This window comes from Marmota flaviventris, chromosome 1 (genome assembly GCF_047511675.1).
Source record: "Marmota flaviventris isolate mMarFla1 chromosome 1, mMarFla1.hap1, whole genome shotgun sequence".
Taxonomy (NCBI): domain Eukaryota; kingdom Metazoa; phylum Chordata; class Mammalia; order Rodentia; family Sciuridae; genus Marmota; species Marmota flaviventris.
The window spans coordinates 82,614,536-82,636,010 of NC_092498.1; the positions used below are offsets into that span (position 1 = coordinate 82,614,536).

Genomic DNA, 21,475 nt, shown 5'->3' on the forward strand with positions numbered 1-21,475 from the left:
AAAGACAAAATCCAGTCTACTCCATCATGGTACCAAACCATTTCTCACTAAACCTCAATAAATTGGTAATAAGAAAGGATATTTTATAGAACACATCATTCAACACTTGACAGATCTTTTAAATACCCTCTCTTCCTTGTAATGAAATATGAAATCACAGGAGCTCTTAGGAATATGAGATTATTGACTACAGCAGTGGGTTTAGACTTTTATGACAATAAAAGACATAAATCTGATTTTTAAAAGCTTCATTTTCATCTTTCTAATTTTCCTCCTTCCCAAGATGTCTGCAACTGATTTGGGAAAAAACAAAATAAAAAGTAGTCTGTGCCAGGAAATGTTGTTATTCTAACTAGAAAGCTTTTTGCTTTTTAGGAGTTTTACACCCTCTTAATCAAAATGTAAAAATGAGATTCAAGGTTATCTGAGTCTTACTAGGATTCTCCTGACTTTATCTTCCAACTGTTTAATTCATTCCCACTATCCATATATGATTTCCAAGAACACTTTTTTATTTATACTCATGCAATCTTTTTTATTCTAATTAGTTATACATGGCAGTAGAATTAATTTTGATACATCATACATAAATGGAGTGTAACTTCTCATTCTTTGTTGCAGAATCATACCAGGCATGAAATCATATATGTATTCAGGGTAATAATGTCCAATTCATTCTATTATTATTCCTACCCCATCCCCTTCTTTGTACCCTCTGCCTAATCCAAAGTACCTCTATTTTTCCCTACCCATCCTCTTATTGTGAATTGGCATCCACATATCAGAGAAAACATTCGGCCTTTGGTTCTGGGGGATTTTCTTATTTTGCTTAGCATGATATTCTCCAGCTCCATCCATTTACCTGCAAATGCCATGATTTCATTATTCTTTAAGGCTGAATAATATTCTATTGTGTATCCCAAGAGCACTTTCTTTTGTATTGCTCCTGTATAGAGCATGTTGTTCTTGTTTCATGTTGTACTTTGAGGATACTTTAGTTTTTTTATGTTCTTGGAGTGTTTATTTCCTCTGATTTGTTTTCTGCATATTTGCAAATATGTGTTCTCTGACTGCATTTATATTTAAAACAGACATTTAAAATTGATGGTAATTTTTGTGTTCAAGGGTGAGTACGATAATCAGTGAAGGGCTGGGGTGTGGCTCAGTGGTAGAGCACTTGCCTAATATGCACAGGGCCCTGGATTTGATTCCAAGCACTGGGGGAAAAAAATCTGTGACTATCTTGGCCTGGGAGTGTAGCTCTGTGGTAGATCATGTGCTTAGTTAGCAAGCCTGGGTTCAATCCCCAGTACCTAAAAAAGAAAAATAAACATATATGATGAGGAAATGACCAACTATTTTTGTTGGGAATCCATAACAAACCCATAGGTTTTTTTTTTTTTTTGGTGGGGGGAGGTGTTAAATACTCCATAAAATAATCTCCTTCCCCTTGGTTGGTGGGGTACAAATCTGGAAGAGGGCAATCTTAAGCCTAGAATTTGTGGAGCTCAGACAAAAGGAATTCCAACTCACATTCAATAAGCCCTAAACCCTTTCTACTTGATATCCTGAAATCTGAAACCTCTCTTGTACCTTTTATTTATTTATTAATAAAACTTATCTTCTGTCAGAGGCAATTGCCTTGCAAGATGAGTTTTGTAGCCAAATTCTAACCACACCATATATAGATTTTCAAAAAATCCATCCTTCTCTGGCATCCACAGTAGCTCTTAATTCCTGAGGCTTTTTAGTCTTCTCTGGGGACTTCAGTGTCCAGCTTGCAGAATTTTAATTTGACCTTTTTCCTCACTTCTAAGTAATCTACTATCCATTCTTCTTCTTCCATGTACATTCAGTCTTCATACAGTGTGGTTTGAGATTATGGTTATCTCCTACTATAATCAAAGATGGTGTTTTTGATTGTTTTCTTTAGATGATTTTCAGGAGTATAGGAAAGAAGTATTTTTACTCTGCCATCTTGAAACTAAAATTTTCCTTCCTATAACCCTAATCTCCTGAATGCCAACAATACCCCTCATCAAACTGATTACCAAGTTCTGCAAGCCTCAGCCTTAGGCTCTCATCGTCCCACACAACACTCCACTTAAGACTATCTTAATTTTGGCTTTGTCCACCTCTCCGCTTTCAACAAGCCATTGTGCTCACCTTTATTTTAGCTTTATCCACAATTGGTATTATTTGAGGTCTTCAATCCCAGCCAAAGTCCTTACATATGCTGGCATTTTCAGGGATGAAAAGTCAGTGGCTACAGAGAAACTGGTTGATACAAGGAGATAACAAACATATTAAGGATTATAGAAGCCAAGTTTCATACTATGAAAGAAGAAAGTTACAATGTAGGAGGAAAATAAAATTAATCCTGTGGTCTTGGATTGGAATTAGATATTACTGTATTATATAAGTGTTTTGTATACATACACACACACACACACACACACACACACGAAAAGTACATGCACGTCTATACATATGTATTTCCTAGTGATGCTCATAAAAGGACCTGGCAACAAAGAAATCACAATAACAATAAGCACACTTAGAGCTCAGATCTTGCTACCCACAAAAAGGGCTCTTTGGAGAGATGAGTGATTCCAGGACTAAAGCAGAGGTGGTGTAAAATTAATCACCTGAAATGTAAAGAAGTGCTCCAAGAATCAGGTTTTTCTTTTCCTTTGTTAAAAGGACAAAGGAGCTTAAAGGGGCTTCCATTGACCAAATTAAGGATGATTTGAACATCAAAATTTTTAAAATTATATTAATGGATTCTAACCCATTGAATAAAATTTGAAATCATAAGTCCATATTTAAAGGAGTAAATAAAGGAATGAACTATTTGATGAGGAATCAGATTTTTATATAATTTCAAAGTACCTTCCCACAAAATTTTAATGCCAAAGAGGAAAAGAGTATATGGTGGAGCTTTCTGGCAGACATCACCTTAATTAAGTAGTAATAGTAAACACCATATATAAGGGGACAAATTGTGCACAACTTGGTAAGTGCAATGTGAAGACCACAGCATCATTTGGTAAGGGTGGGGCTGGGGGGAGGGAAGGTATTGGGGATTGAACCCAGGAACCACTGAGCACACCCTCAGTTTTTTATTATTTATTTTCATACAAGGTTTTGCCAAGATTCGGAGGATAACCTTGAACTTGTGACCCTTCTGCCTCAGCCTCCCCAGTCTCTGGGATTACAGGTGTGTGTCATAGCTCCCAGCTCCACAGTGTCACTTTTGTGATGATCCTACCAAAATTGTATAATCTGAATGTAATCATGAGCAAACATCAAAAAAGAAGTCCATTGATGAACTTCTACAAGACAACTAATCTATAATCTATAAGTGTTAAGAACATGAAAATCAAGTTATGATTCAGGAATATTCTAGATTGAGAGACTAAAAACACTTGACTCAGGCAAGCAACAATGATTTTGAACTGGGGTTCTGGGGTTTTTTATAAGGACCTAATTGGACATATGACAAAACATGAAGCCTAAGAATTAGATAGATAGTAGTAATGCATGAATATTAATGTCCTAATTTTATGACTGGGTTAACAGTTATGTAGAAGAATGCCCATGTTTGTATGAAATATACAATAAGTATTTGGGTGATGGGCATTAGGCCTGGAACATAGTCTTGAATGGATGGGGGCAGGGAAGTTGTACTGTGTTTGTCCCAGTGTTCCTACAGATCCCACTGTCCTCAAAATCCAAAGTACACAAGCAAGAGGGAGGGCTTACCCCTATATCAACTATCCTAAAACCACCAGGGACAAACATGCAGTTAATCAAAATCATATACATTAAATCATTGCAACCAAGGAGACTGCAACCAGAGGAACTATGGGGTGTCCCACCAAACAAAGACAAGACATTTATAGGAGTTGGGGTAGAGTTGAGTTCAAATGAAGCTTAAATAAAACTTCTTCGATAGGCTGGAAACAAAGCAGAACTATGTGCAAAGGCATTAACATCAAGTGTGGGCTGGAAAATAGGTGTGGGATGTTTCCTTGGAAATTGCAAAAACTATAAGAAATTTGTTTTCAGAAACCCTTATTGGAAGCTGTGTACCTGTGAGGCTGCTTCTGTGTCAAAGCGATTTAGTCCTGAAGGCAAAAAAATGGGATGTTTCTTTCATTATTACTGATATAATTTCAAATAGTATGTGGATTTTAACGGGCAAGATTTCTCAGTGTGTGGAAAGGCAGCACCCACTCAAAGAACATTATGACACTTCTCAGTTCGGTTGTCCTAAAAACAAACAGTATTTCCTGTTATCGTCATAACTGGCTTTAAGGTCCACTTTCTCCCCGAGTTTTTACTTTCTGAGTGGCTACAAATGAAAAGAACGACTCCGTTTCTCAAACCACAGCTAATGGTCTCCCTTCAGCGCCTTGTTGAAGTCCTTCGTTGTCATCTCTTTCCTCTCATTTCGGACGTCAAGCTTCCCTGAGGACAGAAGGTCTACGTAGCAAACTCGGCGCCCAGTGTCGGAATAACGTTCAAGCGTCCCGCTTTCTAGGTCCGCCGAAGGTGCGTCAGTACCGCTCTTTTCAAGTCCTATTGGCTAAAACCCGCGCCTCTCATCGCACTGGGGGCGGGATAAGAGGAAAAAAGGCGCGCCTTTTCCGGGCGCGAGACACTGACGTCACAGTAGGGGACCAGTGGCTTTCCGTTGCTTGGCACTCTCTGCTCGCTGACTGGTGTTGACTGAGGACCGCTCCGTCGGCGACGCTGTAGCAATGACCATTTGTCAGTTCTTCCTTCAAGGCCGGTGCCGCTTTGGAGACCGGTGCTGGAACGAACATCCCGGCGCCCGGGGTGCGGGCGGGGGACGGCAACCACCACAGCAGCAGCCCGCAGGTGACGCTCCCCTCAATCCTCCGCCGCCAGCTGAGCCGAGAAAGGCCTGGCGTGGGGGCCCGGGCGGCTGGGACCCGTCGTCCCGCGTGGGTCCCGGTGCTGGGCGTGGCGCCGCGCCGGTCAGGTGACCAGACGTGCCCGCGTCGCGGCAGCCCCGACCCCGCCCACCTGGCTTCGAACAGTTCTGTTTGATGTTTTCATCCGCGACTTGGGCAAGTCGGTTTTTGTTGAGCAGATGAGGACCGGGGTTTGCCCCTGGGTGCTAGTGCCAGACAACGAATTTTTACATCAGAAGTATGTATAAAAACTACCTTGTCGGTGAATGTCAGTGGTTGGGAGAATTCAAGTGGGTTGAGCCAGATTCTTCCTTACTGCTGTTTTGTATACTTGTCTTTTTCCCTTGACACCGTGAATCCAATTTTGATGAGCTATTTTCCCTCCCTTGAGGGCTAGGCAAACAACTTGAATCAGAATCAGGACTTCATTTGCGGAGGTTGCTAACTCTTGAAATCGGATAAAGCTGTAGACCCATACCACAGAAAAATGCACATGCTCTTAAAATTTGGGGTGAGGTTGGGAGGGTGGGATGCCTGGTTCAGAACCCTCTGGGTTATAGGGAAGAGAAGCACTTCTTTCCATTCCACGTGACTAATTGTCCTTTAAAATTCACATTGACCTGCTCCCTGGGCTAGGATCTTGTCAAAGCATTTGTCTATAAGGAGAAAAGGAGGTTTTGTTTTCTTAAGATTGGAATTTTGTGCTTTAAAATATCAGGAGTTCCTATTCCTTTTCACTCCTCTCCTTTAGGGTTATTTATCTGATTCTTCTGTCGGTTTCACATCTGAGCCCTCTTGTAGAAGACAGTCCTTTTGTGTCATCCGTAGTGGATCCAGTGAAATATCCAAACCAAAAATCAGGTCTCAAAATCTGATAAACATGAATGTATTTTCCAAGGACAATGTGATATTCAGCAGTTTCTGGAGGCTTGCGTTAAGTGTTGTTATTAGAAAGTAAATGTTGAATGAATAGACCTTGTAGGTGAAAAAATGTGAATAAAATTCAACAGATAAATAGTGTATTTAGCTCCCAGAAACTAATCAATACTTATGGAATTGTAAAGCCCAAAATTGTGAAGATCAAATGCAACATACCAAAAGAGGAAGTGAATTTCTACAGTTGTGTGATTCCTGTAAAGGATTTGGATACCATTAACTCCTATTTCAGGGATCTTGTTCAGCAGTCTTCTCCCTTTTCTCTATGGATTTATCAGCTAATTTAAAGTTGGGGATGAACTTTTATAACGAAATATACCTCCTGTTATTCTGGTTCTTAATATATTTAATGGCACGTTTTAGAATTCTATCAAATAAGATGAATTACCTTGATCTTAGCCCCAGTGATAAGATTAAAGACAAAATAGAGATAGGAGAGAGTCTTGTTAGTTTATTTTGATACTTATGAACTCAATGCACTTTATTCATATGTCAGTTACCCATAAAATATGTCTATAAAAGATAGATATGAAGGTGTTATTTTCCCAGAGGGAAGGCTGAATTGAATAAACATCTATTCAAGGATAGAGCATAGAATTTAATCTTTTATTCTTTGTCCAGTTTATTCATTGCTCTGTTTAATTGTCAATTTTTTAGCCTTTTCTTCTGTATAAGGCCTAGTGGGGGAGCAAAGAATGATAAAAACACAGCTTTTTATCCTGAAGGACCTTATGATTTAAGATGTCAAATAGCAATTAGACCATATGTGATTTGTTACTATACCTAACTATGCAAATTGGAAATGAAGAGATTATCATTTGAAACAAGTGGAAATGTAGTACTTTGTTAAACCTTTGTGTAATTCCTAGACATAATAAAACAAAATATAATGAAGATTTTCAGGATTTAATAGAGAAGTTGATAATAAAATTATTCTTTTATTTTTATATTTGTTTTAGGTAATAATAGGCGTGGATGGAATGCCACCAGTCAGAGATATTCCAGTGTCATCCAGCCATCCAGTTTCTCCAAATCCACACCATGGGGGGGCAGCAGAGATCAAGAAAAGCCATCTTTTGGTTCTTTTGATTCTGAAGCTTCAACTAGCAGGAACAGGGGCTTTGGATTTTCTGAGAACCCATTTGCTTCACCTAACTCTGATGAGCAGACAGATGAAAAGAAACTTCTGTAAGTGAAAGCCTTAAGGGAAATCACTTCCCATTTGCTTATTTTTTTTCCAAAGCACCTGTAGGGTTTTTTTTTTTGTTTTTGGTTTTGTTTTGTTTTGTTTTTTTAAAGAAAGTAATCTGTTACTAAATTACTCAAAAACAAAACAAAAATCTTTCATGATTCTGTCATTCAGAGCTAACCATTAATTTGTTTTATAACATTCTGTGCTTTATTTTACTGAAAAATATATTTCCATAGCATACCTAAGATTAGTCCTGCATAAGGTCATTGTAAATTATGAGTGTTTTACAAAGTATTTCAGAACAACTTGTAATTTTGAAAGTCACTGATAGCATTACTTATTCTTGTTTCTAAAACTTTTACTTCAGTTAACCCTGTTCAGACTGACTTCATTCATTTTGTGTAGTATATTCATGACATTTCTTAAGAACATATATAGTAAAATTATGACTGTTGCCCAAATAGTGCTTGGCTGTCTATAACATTTCCTTAGCTCCTGGCTCCTAAGACAAAATTTCTGTATAATGGTTAATCTTTCATTTCCCATAACTAAATTAGAATCAGTAGTAAATATTTTGAGCCATATAAATTATACAGTTGTTTTGCAGTGCTAGGGATTAAATAGAAGGCCTCGTACATTGCTAAGTAAATATCAGGGGTTTTTTTTGGTTTTTTAAGTTAAAAAAAAAACAACAAAACTCTCTTATATTTGTTGTAATCCTAAATTTATAACACTATTCTCCATGATATCTATCATTTTATTAATTGTTGCATTCTGGGTGGGGAGAAACTTTGAATCAGTTAAGTGGTAATTTCTAATGTTCCCAGCTAAGTGATCAATGATGTTTATGATAATAAACAGAGATTAAAGTTAGTATTGTGTATTTTAGTATATTTTTGTTCTTTAAAAAAAATGTGTGGCATTTATAATATATAATTAAGTATATTGGCTAATTATTTACTAATTGGAAAACAAAATTATTAATTTCTCTGTATTATTTATAATCACAAAATATAATTTGTATTTCTATCAGCTTGTGCTTTAAAGAAAATTCTTCAGGAAATAACTGGAAAAATCTAAATTATGTGTTTTACAAGAATTTAAAATTTCAATTATTGAAAATCACAAGTAATAAATTTTAACAAATAGTTGAAAAAATCCTTTACTTTTTTTTTTCCCCAGAGAAGGAATTGTGAAAGATATGGAAGTTTGGAAATCATCAGGACAGTGGATGTTTTCAGTTTATTCACCAGTGAAAAAGAAACCTAATATTTCAGGTAACTGAGACATTGTATTTATGTGTTTTTATGTTTTATTTGTTTCATTGTTGTTTGGGTTTTTGTTTGGTTGGTTTTTTGCAGTGCTGGGGAATGATCCCAGGGCCTCATACTTGCTAGGCAAGCGCTCTACCACTCATTTACACCCTTTAGCCCGGAAACTCTGTGTGTGTGTGTTGTTTTTGTTTGTTTATTTGTTTTGGTACTGGGGATTAAACTTGAGTATTCAATCACTCAGTTGCTTAGCGCCTCACCATTGCTGAGGCTGGCTTTGAACTCATAATAATCCTCCTGCCTCGGCCTCCTGAGCTGCTGGGATTACAGGCATGCACCACCGCACCCAGCTCAAAATTGTGTTTTTAAAATACACTCTAAAACTTATTTTCTAGTTGAGCATTATGGTACATTCCTATACTCCCAGAAACTCAAGAGACTGAGGCAGGAGGATGGCAAATTTAAGGCCAGTCGAGGCAACTTAGTAAGACCCTATCTCAAAATTTTAAAAAAAGGGCTGGCTCGGGATATGTAGCTCAGGGAGAAGTACTCCTGGGTTCTATACCCATTACTGTAAATAATAAATAAATAAAACTTACTTTCTAAAACAAAGATCATGCTAAATGAATTCATGACAAACAGCTCTTTATAGGAGAGTTGGACTTTGTCTAAAGTATCCAAGTATTCTAAATTAATAATTTATAGAGATTGCAAGTGGAGAATGTAGTTCCTTTAAGATACATAATTCCTATGAGAAACATATCATATTAGGACCCACAACAATTCCAATACCATAAACCTACAAAAAGGCTTTGCTTTCTTGATTCCCATATGCAAAACCCCAGAACCTCCTTGCTGCCTGCAGTGAATAATAGTCACAAGTCACACATTCTACCTGCCATTAAGGCCTTTGCTGCCTGGCTTTGTTCTTTATTCTCATTTTTCTAAGAATACTTATTTTTCATAAAGCATTTTGAGATCTTATTCTGGAGATAGTATTTGAAGATTAGGAGCCTTACCCAGACTACTACAGGGCTAGCATTTCTTTTAAATTACCCATTTTCCATTTTCTTTTGTCCACAATCCCTAAGCCCTTTCTGGCTTAAAACCTAGACCACCAGGTTTTCCCAAAGGTCCTGGGCCTTTGCCTGTTGAGGAAGCAGATACTTAGCAGATAGGAGACCTTAGAATCAGTGCCCCAGAATTATGGGATCTTCCTTCATTCTTTCAGTCTGCCTCCTCTTTCTCTGTGAGAATTGGTATCACAGCACTACTTATTTATTCTCTTATTATTCATTTAGCAAATATTGAATTTCTTTTATGCCAGGCCCTATTCTAGGGTAGCTGATATATAGTGATAAGTAAAGCAAATGAGTTATGAAATTTTATATATATATAAAAAAAATCAGGGATTGAACCCAAGGGCACTTAGCCATTGAGCCACATCTCCAGCCCTTTTTATTTTTTAATTTTGAGACAGGTCTCACTAGGTTGCTTGCAGCCTCACTAAGTTACTGAGGCTGACTACAAACCTGCAATCCTCCTCCCTCAGCCTCCTGAGCCACTGGAATTATAGGCATGTGCTACCACACCCATCATGAAACTTATATTCTTGAGAAAGTGTTTTAGTCAGCTTTTGCATCACTGTGACCATAATATGTGACAGTAACACTTGGAGGAAGAAACATTTATTTGGGGCTCATGGTTTCAAAGATTTCAGTCTATAGATGGCCAACTCGATTTCTCTGGGCCCAAGATGAAGCAGCATATCATGGGGAGGGTTGTGTTGGAGGGAAGCTGCTCTCCTCCTGGCAGCCAAAAAGCGGGGGATGATGGAGCCAGAAGATGAAGAGCCCTTCCAGGGCACGCCCTCAGTGACCCATCTCTAGCTATGCTCCACCTGCCTACAATTATTACCCAATCATCAGTTCATTCAAAATAGGATGGATGGACTATTTTATCTATGAATATTCCTGCATTAACAGGAGCTTTTGGGGACACCTCATATTCATATAACAGGAAAGAATACAAGAAGGAATGCAAATAAGTAGCATAATTTCAGATAGTGAATATAGTCTGTAAAGAAAATAATAAAATCAAGCCTTTAATCAGACTAAATATTAATACTTGTACATTAAGTCTTAATCAATTCAGAATTAAACCTAGTGCCTAATGCCCTAAAAGCAGTGGTTCTCAAAATGAGGCACATGGATCCTTGAATAAAATATAAGACATACAGTTGAATTTAAGTTTCAGATAAACAATAATATTTTTATACATGTATAATATGTGTTTGTTATATATCATTTATACATATCATATATTTATATGTGTACACATATACACTATAACAATATAATATATGGGACATACTCATACTAAAAAAGTATTTGTTAAATCAGGCAACCTATCCTGTAGACCCCTTTATAGGCTGTGTAAGTGCAAAATATTTCATAATAATACTAAGAGATTAATTGGCATTTTCACTGTGTTGACATTTGTACTGTTGGTGCAAACTGATGAGTAAAACCAATACACTTATATTTTAGCATGAATCAAGGCAGAGATGACGAACTACTAGTTGACTATAGTAATCACAATAAAGAAAATTTTTAAATGCCATTTTAATTTAAGAATGTCCTTAATAAAGAGATAAAAATTACTCATTTTATTAATTCTTAATACTTGAGTATACACTTCAAATATTCTGCATGACAAAATGGGAAACACATAAAATGCTTCTGCCCCGCTCTCAAATGTGATATTTATCTTGAGGGGAGGACATTTGTGTGATCAAGTTGTGAGATGAGATAGTCACTTTTTTCAGACAGTTTTTACTGGAAAGAATGACAGCTGTGGTTATTCAGACATATGTATTTGGCAAATATATCCTAAAAAATTGATTAAAGTGAGTAAATGCAGTAAGCCTGTAACTTCAAAGAAAACAACTGACAGTTTCATCAGTGATAAAATTCAACTTTTTATGCAAAAATTAGAATTATAGAAAACTCTTCTGTCACCTCAGTAATGGCTTGTTTAGTACTCAGAATACTTCTGGTAAAATGGATGGCAGCATTAACAAATGTAATTTTTTTAAAAATATAATGATATGTACCAATATTTGAACATAACTCATTATACCAGTACTTTCCAAATAACTAATGTGTAATGTTAAAAAAAAATTATGTATGACTAAAAATCTTTTCTAAAAACAAGATAAACCAGTGGATTTTTAATATGATAGTCCAAAAAGCTCATTAGGACAGAGTCCCCATTACAACTATCTTTTAAGAAACAACCACTTGGGGCTGGGGCTGTAGCTCAGTGGCAGAGCACTTGCCTATCATATGTGAGGCACTGGGTTCGAGTCTTAGCATCACATAAAAAAGTAAATAAAGGTGTGCTGTCCATCTACAACTACAAAAAAAAAAATTAAAGAACAACAACAAAAAAAAAAACCCAGCCATTTGCCAAGTTTTGGTGTCAAGTCAAAGAAAAATGTCCACAACTATCTGAAAAAGCCATTCAAGTCTTTCTTTTCCAGTAACAAATCCATGTGAATATTTTTTTCATATACTTCAACCATATTAAGACCATAATCACCAGCAACAGAATGAAGTAGAAGCATATTTAAGAATCTCTGAAGCCAAACATTAAAGAGATTTGCAAATTGGGCTGGGGATGTGGCTCAAGCGGTGGCGCGCTCGCCTGGCATGCGTGCGGCCCGGGTTTGATCCTCAGCACCACATACAAACAAAGATGTGTCCGCCGAGAACTAAAAAAAATAAATATTAAAAAAAAAAAAAAAGATTTGCAAACAAAACAGTGCTATTCGTTTCACTAATTTTCTTTGATGGAAAATAAATGTATGTGATACAAGATTAATTATTTTTAAATGAATTAATATTTCTAAGTTTCTCAGTTTTTATTTCAAATGTGGTGTAATTATCCAGATATATATATATATATATATATATATATATATATATATATATATATATATATATATATATATAAACAAACAAGAGCTTTCTGGTATCCTTAATGATTTTTAAGAATATAAATGGGTCCTGAGACCAAAAAAATTGGAGTTCTGCTGTCCTTAGGCATCCATTATAAATAATGAATTAGCTAAGTGCAGTGTCACATTCTTGTTATCACAGGAACTTGGGAAACTGAGGCAGGAGGATCATTAAGTTTGAGTGCAGCCTGGGTAACTTAACTGACCCTGACTCAAAATAAAAAGGTCTGGACAAATGTATGAAATGTCATTGTACTGTAATGTGTAACTAATAAAATAAATAAATAAATAAAATTTTTAAAAAATAAAAAGGGCTGGAGATATAGCTCAGTGATAAAGTACTCCTGGGATTAATCTGCAGTACTGCAAAAGGGAAGGAAGGAACTTTTTCTATGTGTCTAGAATAATACTCTTTTTGTACCACCATTGAAAAACTAAGAAAATAGTTACTAAGATCATTTCTGGGTTCTGGTTGAGCATGGCTGGAAAGAATAGCAGGGAGAGTGTTCCTTTAGATAGAGTGGCTATCCATTCTTACCAGTGCAATATTGGGGCTGAGCCCTGAATGAAGAAAAGATACCCATTATAGGAAGATTGGGGGAAAACATTCCTGGCAATGCAGAGACAGGAGTGGAAACAAGATTGGCACACTAAATGAGGCCCGAATCATGGGAGAATAAACAAGGGAAAGAGTAACAAACATAAAACCAGGTAGCCAAGGCTAGGTGATGGACAGCCATGAAGACCTTTAAGCAGAAGACAGGTATGGTCTAATTGAAAAAGCTCACTCAGGCTACTATATGAAAAATATGGTTTGTTGGGAGTGGGGACAGAAGTAGAGGCAGAGAAACAAATTAGGAGATAATTGCAGCTGAAGAGTAGAGTTATTAGCAGTAGAGATAAAATTCAAGTTCTGTTTTGGAGCCTCAACTGGCAGGTTGTTGAATATTAGATATGGGTAAAGAGAGAAATCCAATGATTCCTAGGTTTTTTTGGCCTGGGTAGATGATGTTAGAGTTAATGATATCTGGATTGCAAGGAAATTTCTGTAGAAAACATCCTGAACGTTTTTTCCTTTCTTAATAAGTTTTCCCAATTATTAAAGTTACAGCTATTGGTGTAGAAAACTTGGGAAGTACAAAAATATGTAAATAAAATCATCTGATGTCACAAAAGGTAACAACTGAAACATTTTAGTATATTTTCTTCAAAACATATACATATGCAAATATATATTTCATGTGTGTGATTTAGGATCATAATTATCTAGTCTTGTACTATACTTTTTTTTTTTTCTTCTGTGTTTTGAACCCAGACTCTTGCACATGCTAGATGCTAGACAAGTGCCCCTCCCTGAGCTTAAGTATTCTATGTTTTTGTTTTGTCTCTACTACTAGAAACACTGGAATGAACATCCTTATACATACATTTTTGTTTACATATAAAACTATTTCCTGAAGTTAAATCCTAGATATTTGTATTACATGTCAGAGGTTGTGAACATTATTAAGGCTTGTGATGATTATTGAGAATTTTACCCCCAGAAAAGTTGTTCCATTTTAATTCCCTTAACAGCATTTTGGGAGAATATTCACATCCTAAATAACAGTAAATATCTTCTATTTTTAATTTTTGCCAGTTCTATAAGTAACTATTTTATCTCTAGTTTAACATGTAGTTTAAAATTTAACTATTTATTTACTGGCTATTTGAATTTTTTGTGAGTTACTTGTTCTTTCTTTGCCCATATTAACTTTTCTTATTGATTTATAAGATCAACTTACACATTAAGGATGTTAGCTCTTCTCCTGTCATATATGTTACAATATCGTTTTCTTATTTACCATTTGCCTTTTAGTTTTATTTATTGTAGACTAACAAAATTTTTTTAGACTAAAGTTTGAATGTATATATAGTCAGATCTTTGTTTTCTTTCCATTCATATTTAGAAAATTTCTCTCCACTCAAAAGGTCAAGTAACTATATTCTAATTTTATACTTTATTAAACATTAAATAGAACATAAACTGAATTCTTTTCCTTATGATTATGAAAATTTTCTGATAATTGACTTTTAACATTTTCTTGTCTAGTACCTCTAGCTTTACTATTAAAATTATTGATATTTATTTTAAATATTCAAATTGATTCCTCACTTCAGGTTTTACAGACATTTCACCAGAGGAGTTGAGGCTTGAATACCATAACTTCTTAACCAGCAATAACTTACAGAGTTATGTAAGTCTGTTTCCTATTCATCTACCTCAATAATAAATTGGTGTCAATTACTGTTTTCAGTGTCTGTAGTGGCTTGTGTTTTGGCAAAGTTATGGAGACCAGTTTTTTATAAGAAAGCCTTTTTTCCCCCCGTCCTAAATTTTTTTCTTTGAAATTGGTTGGTTATCTAAAATGATAATAGTATATTTGAATACAGTAATTAAGAATATTATGATTTTTATTATAAGTCACCCAGCATTCATTCTCAGAAATCAGACCTTTTCATCAATTGACAATACATTGGTTGAGCATCTGTTAGGTGTAGATACCATGGTGAATGTTAGAAGAACAAAGTTAAGAAGCCATCTATTAAGTTGGGTCAATAGAATAGACTGAGTTGGGAACCTCAAGGAAAATGGTATGTTTTTCTATTGTTGACAATTATGATCATGCATTTCATCTAGTACATTTATTCACCTCATCTCCAAATATAACTAACTCTGAGTTACCAGGTACTTGTGATTAATCAAGTAACACAAGGAGTTGGAGATCAGGGAGGGGCAACTAGAGTTTGAATATCTTTGGCAAATAGGAGCAAGTCAATGCAGATTTTGTAAGTTAGGCACCATAAAACTTTTGTGAAGTTGTTATTGAAGAAATTGATTTAAACACTTGAGTTACTATGTTTCTGTCTTCTCTCCTCAGCTAAATTCCATCCAACAGTTAGTAAGTCAGTGGAGTAATAGGATAAATGAACTGAAAAGTCTAACTTCCTCAACTAAAGTAGCTTTGGTGAGTATTTCTTTAGAGAAATATCTTAAATCACTTTTTTGTAGAGGATATTTCACTTTGGATTTGGAAGGCAAAACAAAATGTCAAGAATTATGATACACATTCTTAAGATGATATTTAGAGTCAGGGTGCTAGAATTGTTTTTTTTATGTTTCTCAGAAAAGCAGGGATAATTATGCTTTTTTTAAAAAAAACTAATTTTAGGTAGTTTTTGATAGTATTAGTTTTGAAAATTGGGAAATATTACATAAATTTAAGTATTTAAGGTTATCTGTTTTAAAAGAAATTACATTGGAAATGATATAAATGCATATTCAGACTAATGTATACTTCTGGGACTAAAGGACCTTGATCATAGATAGGTTCCTTGTAGGCAGAAAGGCCTTTAGAACATATATACCCACTTTTCTCCAAAGGTATATGGTCCTGACTGGACTCTTAGTTGCAAGCTAATTTCTTGGACCTTTCAGTTATAGTGACATTTGAATTTTAGTGGGACTTCTAATAAGTATTCTGTCTGTGAGAATGAACCACCATCACTGTTGATGAGAAGTGATGGAGAAAAGATACTTCAGTCCAAGGAACTGCAGAACTTCTCTCAGGGTAGGGAGTTTCCCTTTCTTTGCTAACTTCCTAGGGCTCCTTCATAGTTGATTTGGTTACAATCCATCCTCAACTGGCCTAATAGTTTATCACTTCTTTTTCTCATGAGTAGTAGAGACCAAAAAAGTACATACTGTAGTATTTGTTTTTATGAAATAAAAAGACACATCTCTTCTATAGTGACAAGCAGATGAGTGGTTGTCTGGAACCAGGAGTTAGGAAGGGGTTGACTGAGAAGGGAAAAAGGGGACTTTTAGGGGTAACAGTAATGTTCTGAATTTTGATTATAGTAGCGGTTATAAGATTGTCAGAACTCATGGAAATATTTACATAAAATGAGTACATTTTATTTTATGTAAATTAGACCTCAATAAAGTTAAATTTTTAAAAATGCTATTGAGGCTTCCAAATGAGAGAAATTATATTTGCTTACTTTGATTAGGAACATCTTGGAAGGAGTCTGAAAAGTTTCTTGAAAAGGAAATTAAGAAATTATTATTTAGCAGTTAGAACTGTGCATGGTGGCACACACCTGTAATCCTAGCAACTCAGGGGGCTAAGACAGGAAGAATGCATGTTCAAGGCCAGCCTGGGCAACTTACTGAGACCCTGTCTGAAAATAAAATTTTAGAAAGACCTGGGGATGTAGCTCAGTAGTAGAGCAACTGTGATTTTAATCCCCAGTTCTACAAAAGAAAAAGAGAAGAGAAAAGGGAAAAAAGATGTCAGTGGAGTTGAAAGAGCATAAAATATTTTTAGGGAATAGGAAATGTTCAGTGGATTTTAGTGGTAATCTTTTAATAAGATAATTGTGGATTCAGTTCAAGCAATAGAGTAGACTGAATATCCTCTAAAGGTTCTTTGTATCTACATCTATATTTCTTGATAAATGTAGAATCCAATCTTATAGAGAGTAAAATGTATTATTAAACATTATTTTCTGATTGGCATATGTGCTCATTGCTGATATCTAGAAAGTAATTTAAAAGCATACAATTTTTTAAATCATAATTTCTCAGCCAGAGACAGTCACTTAACTTTTTGGGGTTTTGTTGTTGTTGTTTTGAGTGTGCTGGAAATTGAACCCAGAGCCTTGCACTTCGTAGGCAAATGCTCAGCCATTTAGCTAAATTCTCAGCCCCTATTATTGATTTATTAATGTACTTTTTTTCTATGCATATTTGTATTTTTAGTTTATAGTATACTTTATATAATATTACATCTTACCCTTTTGAACATCCCTTTATGGGCATTTTACATGTTAAACATTTAACTTCACACTTTTAAATATACATTTCAGAAATTTAATTTGACTGTTAAGTGTATAGAAAAGGTAATTGAGAATTATTCATCAAGCACTTTATGTTTGCATACTCTTTTTAAGCTCTCTGATGATGGAGTAAATCAAGCAGCACCTACATTTGGATTTGGAAGTAGGCCAGCAGGAACATTTGGATCACCAGGTAAGTGATGAAGTAATGCTGGACTTCACTCAATCAGAAAAGTAGAATTTTGTAGGTTTCAAATGAAAAAGCCTGAATTATCATTTTAAATCACCCTTGCCAGATAGAGGAAAACTTCAAAGAGAGATTTTGGTTTTTTCACATTCCAGAATATTTGATCATAATTGTATTTTCCTTTGTATTCACAGTTATGCATTCTTAAGCTGGAACCAAAAGTTGGTGCATTCTGCTTCTTGCAAGTCATCTCTGCTAATAAATTATAAGAAGCAAGGATAATTAGGGAAAATATTTTATTTGGGTGGTTTCTGTAAACAAGGGACTATAATTCTTGTGCATTATTTTTCATCTTTGCTGTTTCTTTAAGCAGTCTAATGTGCCATGAAATTATTTTAAGTTTTTTTTCCCTATGAGAATTGTTTTTAAAGTGTTCTCTTCAGATTAATTGTAGATATATTTCAAAATATTACTGATTTTTAAGTCTGAATACTGACCTGACAAGCAAGTATTTAAACTCCACTCTGGATGGTAGGGTGGTTATCAATGAAAGTTGTATGACTTACATTTCTGTGCCATCGAATATAGGTAACAAAATCAATTGGGCGATTCTGCTCTTTGAATTTCAACTATTGGCCACTTTGGCCCTAAATAAAAGGGCTACTTTAAGTTGATTATTTTATTAATACATCCTAATTTCTAAAAGTTTGGTTGAATATTTTTCTTAAGTAATTGTTTATAAAATAAAAACTGGAAGTTTTTTTAAATAAATAAATCACCCTTGCCAATTCTGCCACCTACCATGATGGAGCCTCAGAGATCTTGGCTCATCAAGCATTTGTGAAAGAGGCCAGAATGGGCATGTTCTTTGAAAAGACACTACAGCTTAGGCTTTAGTTCATTTTAGGAATGTTTCTCAAGAGTTTCACAGGAATACATATCTATGGTAGCAGTACCTTTGAGAACATTTTTGTCACTGCATAGCTGTCAAGTGACAATTCAGGTAAGACAGGGTGGCACACCAAAAGTGGAAAGGCCACTGCCTGGTCCCTGAGATTTCTCTAGGGTGAAGGTAAATCACAGTAGCAAAAATATCGGGAAAATAGGGTTCAGTGCATTGGTCCTAACCTCTCATTTTCACTTTTTTCTTTTTCTGTTTTTGGTAGGTTTTCCAGTGAATAATAGCAACAGTGATAATGCTCAGAATTTTAGTTTTAAAACAACCCCTGGATTTGTCACTGCCTCTTCTGGAAGCCCTTCAGTGTTCGGGAGTCCTCTAACATTTGGAGCTGTACCCTCTGCCAGTTCAGCCACCTCTACTTCCACTCCAACTTTTGGATTTGGGAAGCCTGAAATTACATCTGCTGTTTCATTTTCATTTAAAAGTCCTTCAGCTTCCAGTTTTGGATCACCTGGATTTTCAGGATTTCCAGCTTCCTTGGCAGCGGGCCCTGTTGGAGCTCCAGTGGCCTCAGCCTTTGGAAACACCAGTTCTATGGCTGGTTTTGGTAGTCCCAGCTCACATTCTTACACTGCCTTTTCCAAGCCATCTAATGACATCGTTGGAGATAGCAACATATCCACCTCTGTCCCATTCTCAAATGTCATCATCACCACAGATAATGTGTTATTCACACCCAAGGATCAATTAACAGTAGAAGAACTAGAACAATTTCAGTCTAAGAAATTTATCCTGGGAAAAATTCCATTAAAGCCACCACCTGTGGAGCTTCTAAATATTTAAAAGGGCAATTTTAAATACAGAAAAGAGCAGCTTTTAAATAAGAGGTTTTTGTTTCTGTTTTTGCAGTGCTGGATTTGAACCTGGGGCCTGTGTGTACTAAGCAAGCACTTTCCACTGTGCCATAATCCCAGCCTTATAATGGCTTTTGAACTTGTCTTGAGTGGTTCACATAAAAGCATACATACACACACAGAGACACACACATTTTTGAGGAATGTAAGCTTCAATAATACTTTAGGGATTGTAAAGTTTGACATTTTTTCCTTAAGCCTAAGTGAAACATATCCAAAACTGTAAATAAGTAAATACACAACAAACAAGGGAATTTGGCCAGTGGTGGGGGCATGATTATGAACTGAAAAAAATATTGTACTGAATAATCTTCTCATTCTATCTCACTTTACTGTCTCTTACCCTTTAAAGTTGTGTGTGCGTGCGTGCGCGCATGCGTGCGCTCCTGGGGATCAAACCCAGGGCCTGTTCGTGCTAGGCTAGACCTCTTATCTGTTCATCCCTCCCTAGGCTTCCAATTCCTTTTCTCTTACCCTCAGTGGGGTAAGAGAAAAGAGTTCAGAAAAAAGACTAGGATGTTCCAGCTGGATTGACGTGGCTGCTTTCTTTACTCCAAGCCCCATTCTTTCAATTTTGCCTTTCCACTTTTATCTCCTTTAACAAAGGGATAATTGAAAATCTTCAAAAAGTGAGGGAATCTTTTTAAGAATGCTTTAAAGTATGAGAAAAATAATGACTTTTTCTTTCCCTTCAAATATTAAATTATTACAGAAGAAACTCAAAAGGTCCAAAACTTCTTTAATACTCAGGAAGGGCAAATTAAAATAATGAAATGCCACATCATGTTCATCCACCTGATAAAAATGAAAATCTGACAATAACAAATATTGGTGAAGGTGTAATATTGTAGAAATTTATGCTATTGATGGAAGTGTAGATTGTTGCAAATACTTAAAAAAGAGCAGTCTGGCAGCATCTAATAATGTTGAAGGTACACAACCTCTACAGCTTAGCAGTTCCACTCCTATGCAAGACCTTCCTCCTCAAAGTGTGGTCCTAGGACTAGCAGCATCAACACCACCTGGGAAATTAATACATATATGCAAAAAGCCAGGTCTCACCCCAAACTCAATGAATCAGAAACTGCACTTTTGAAAAGACTCATGAAGTGATTTGTATGCACATGGATGTATGAGAAGTTTGTGTACATAAACAAGGACATGTATAAAAATGTACATAATATTGTTTATAGCAGCAAATGAAATGAAAGCAACAAGAAGTCCCTTCACAGAATAGCAGATAAACTGGTATGATGGTGGGCTGCATCTGCACAGCTCGTGACAAGTATAAACAACCAAAATGAGGCAGATGAGAATTATATGTGTGATGTAGTATTTAAAATTGCAAGTTATATTGGTTATGGATACAACATAGGAATAGAAACATGGGGATAATAGGCTCCAAATTCAAAATAGTATTTACCTTGGTTAGAGTAAGAAAATGAATGGGATCCGAGTGGTATAGACAGGAAGCTTTATGTGTGATGTTTTAAAAATGTGACTTAAATCAAAGCTTTATATAACTATGGTAAAATTTAACAGTGGATGACAAATACATAGTTACAATTGTTATTTCCTGTACTTTTCCATATGCCTGAAATAGGTCCTTAAATGTTCAAAGATTTTAGAAAACACAAAAGAATGCCTTTTTTCACCCTAAATTGTGTATTAAGTAGCTTTCTGATTCCTAAAGTGATCACTGTGCATTGGCTGTGTTGAAGTCTGTTGGATTAAACATGCCACCCTGATAAACCTTGTTCAAATACTGAAGCCCAGATGCAAAACTGCTCTGGAGAACATTTGAGTATAGCCAGTGAAATTTTAGAGTACATATTCGAGTATTTGTGAACAAAATGAAAATTATATCTGATGAACTGTGTAAGGGTTTGTATTTGTTTCAGTACACCAGACAAGGAAGATAAGTGTGACCTTGAGGCTGTTATCAGCCACATGTCCTCAAGCAACTGGAAATCTAGCCTTGTTTCCTTGGTCATTGATCACTTAAATGGCATTCACTTCCCACAACATTGAAGCAGAAGAGTAGGGTAATTTTGCTGGTGATGCCTTTGTCACATTTGAGCTTTTTCCATTTGGAAACCTATTTGAAACCATTTGTTTCTCCTATGACTCACATCTCCCCTCCACCACAAAAAAAAAAAAAAATCCTTACTTGATTTATCTAATATTTCAGAATCTGCTCAACTGAGACATTTTACATAATTCAGTAGA

General features: G+C 35.7%; 1 protein-coding gene across 1 annotated transcript; it reads left to right on the forward strand.

Annotated features, from left to right (window-relative positions):
• The first annotated feature begins 4,681 nt into the window (after positions 1–4,681).
• On the forward strand, positions 4,682–21,128 carry Nup42 (nucleoporin 42). The gene is made up of 7 exons (XM_027932742.3): positions 4,682–4,887; positions 6,839–7,067; positions 8,254–8,348; positions 14,524–14,600; positions 15,285–15,371; positions 17,359–17,437; positions 18,598–21,128. The coding sequence occupies exons 1-7, from the start codon at positions 4,767–4,769 to the stop codon at positions 19,173–19,175; spliced, it is 1,266 nt and encodes a 421-aa protein (XP_027788543.2). The 5' UTR covers positions 4,682–4,766; the 3' UTR covers positions 19,176–21,128.
• Positions 21,129–21,475: the final 347 nt, after the last annotated feature.

What these genes read in the sequence shown, in the direction of transcription:
- Nup42 (XM_027932742.3), top strand. Translation starts at nt 4,767, where the DNA reads ATGACCATTTGTCAGTTCTTCCTTCAAGGCCGGTGCCGCTTTGGAGAC. An exon ending in ACCACAGCAGCAGCCCGCAG is followed by an intron (nt 4,888 to 6,838) that starts GTGACGCTCCCC and finishes TATTTGTTTTAG; the next exon opens with GTAATAATAGGCGTGGATGG. An exon ending in ACAGATGAAAAGAAACTTCT is followed by an intron (nt 7,068 to 8,253) that starts GTAAGTGAAAGC and finishes TTTTTTCCCCAG; the next exon opens with AGAAGGAATTGTGAAAGATA.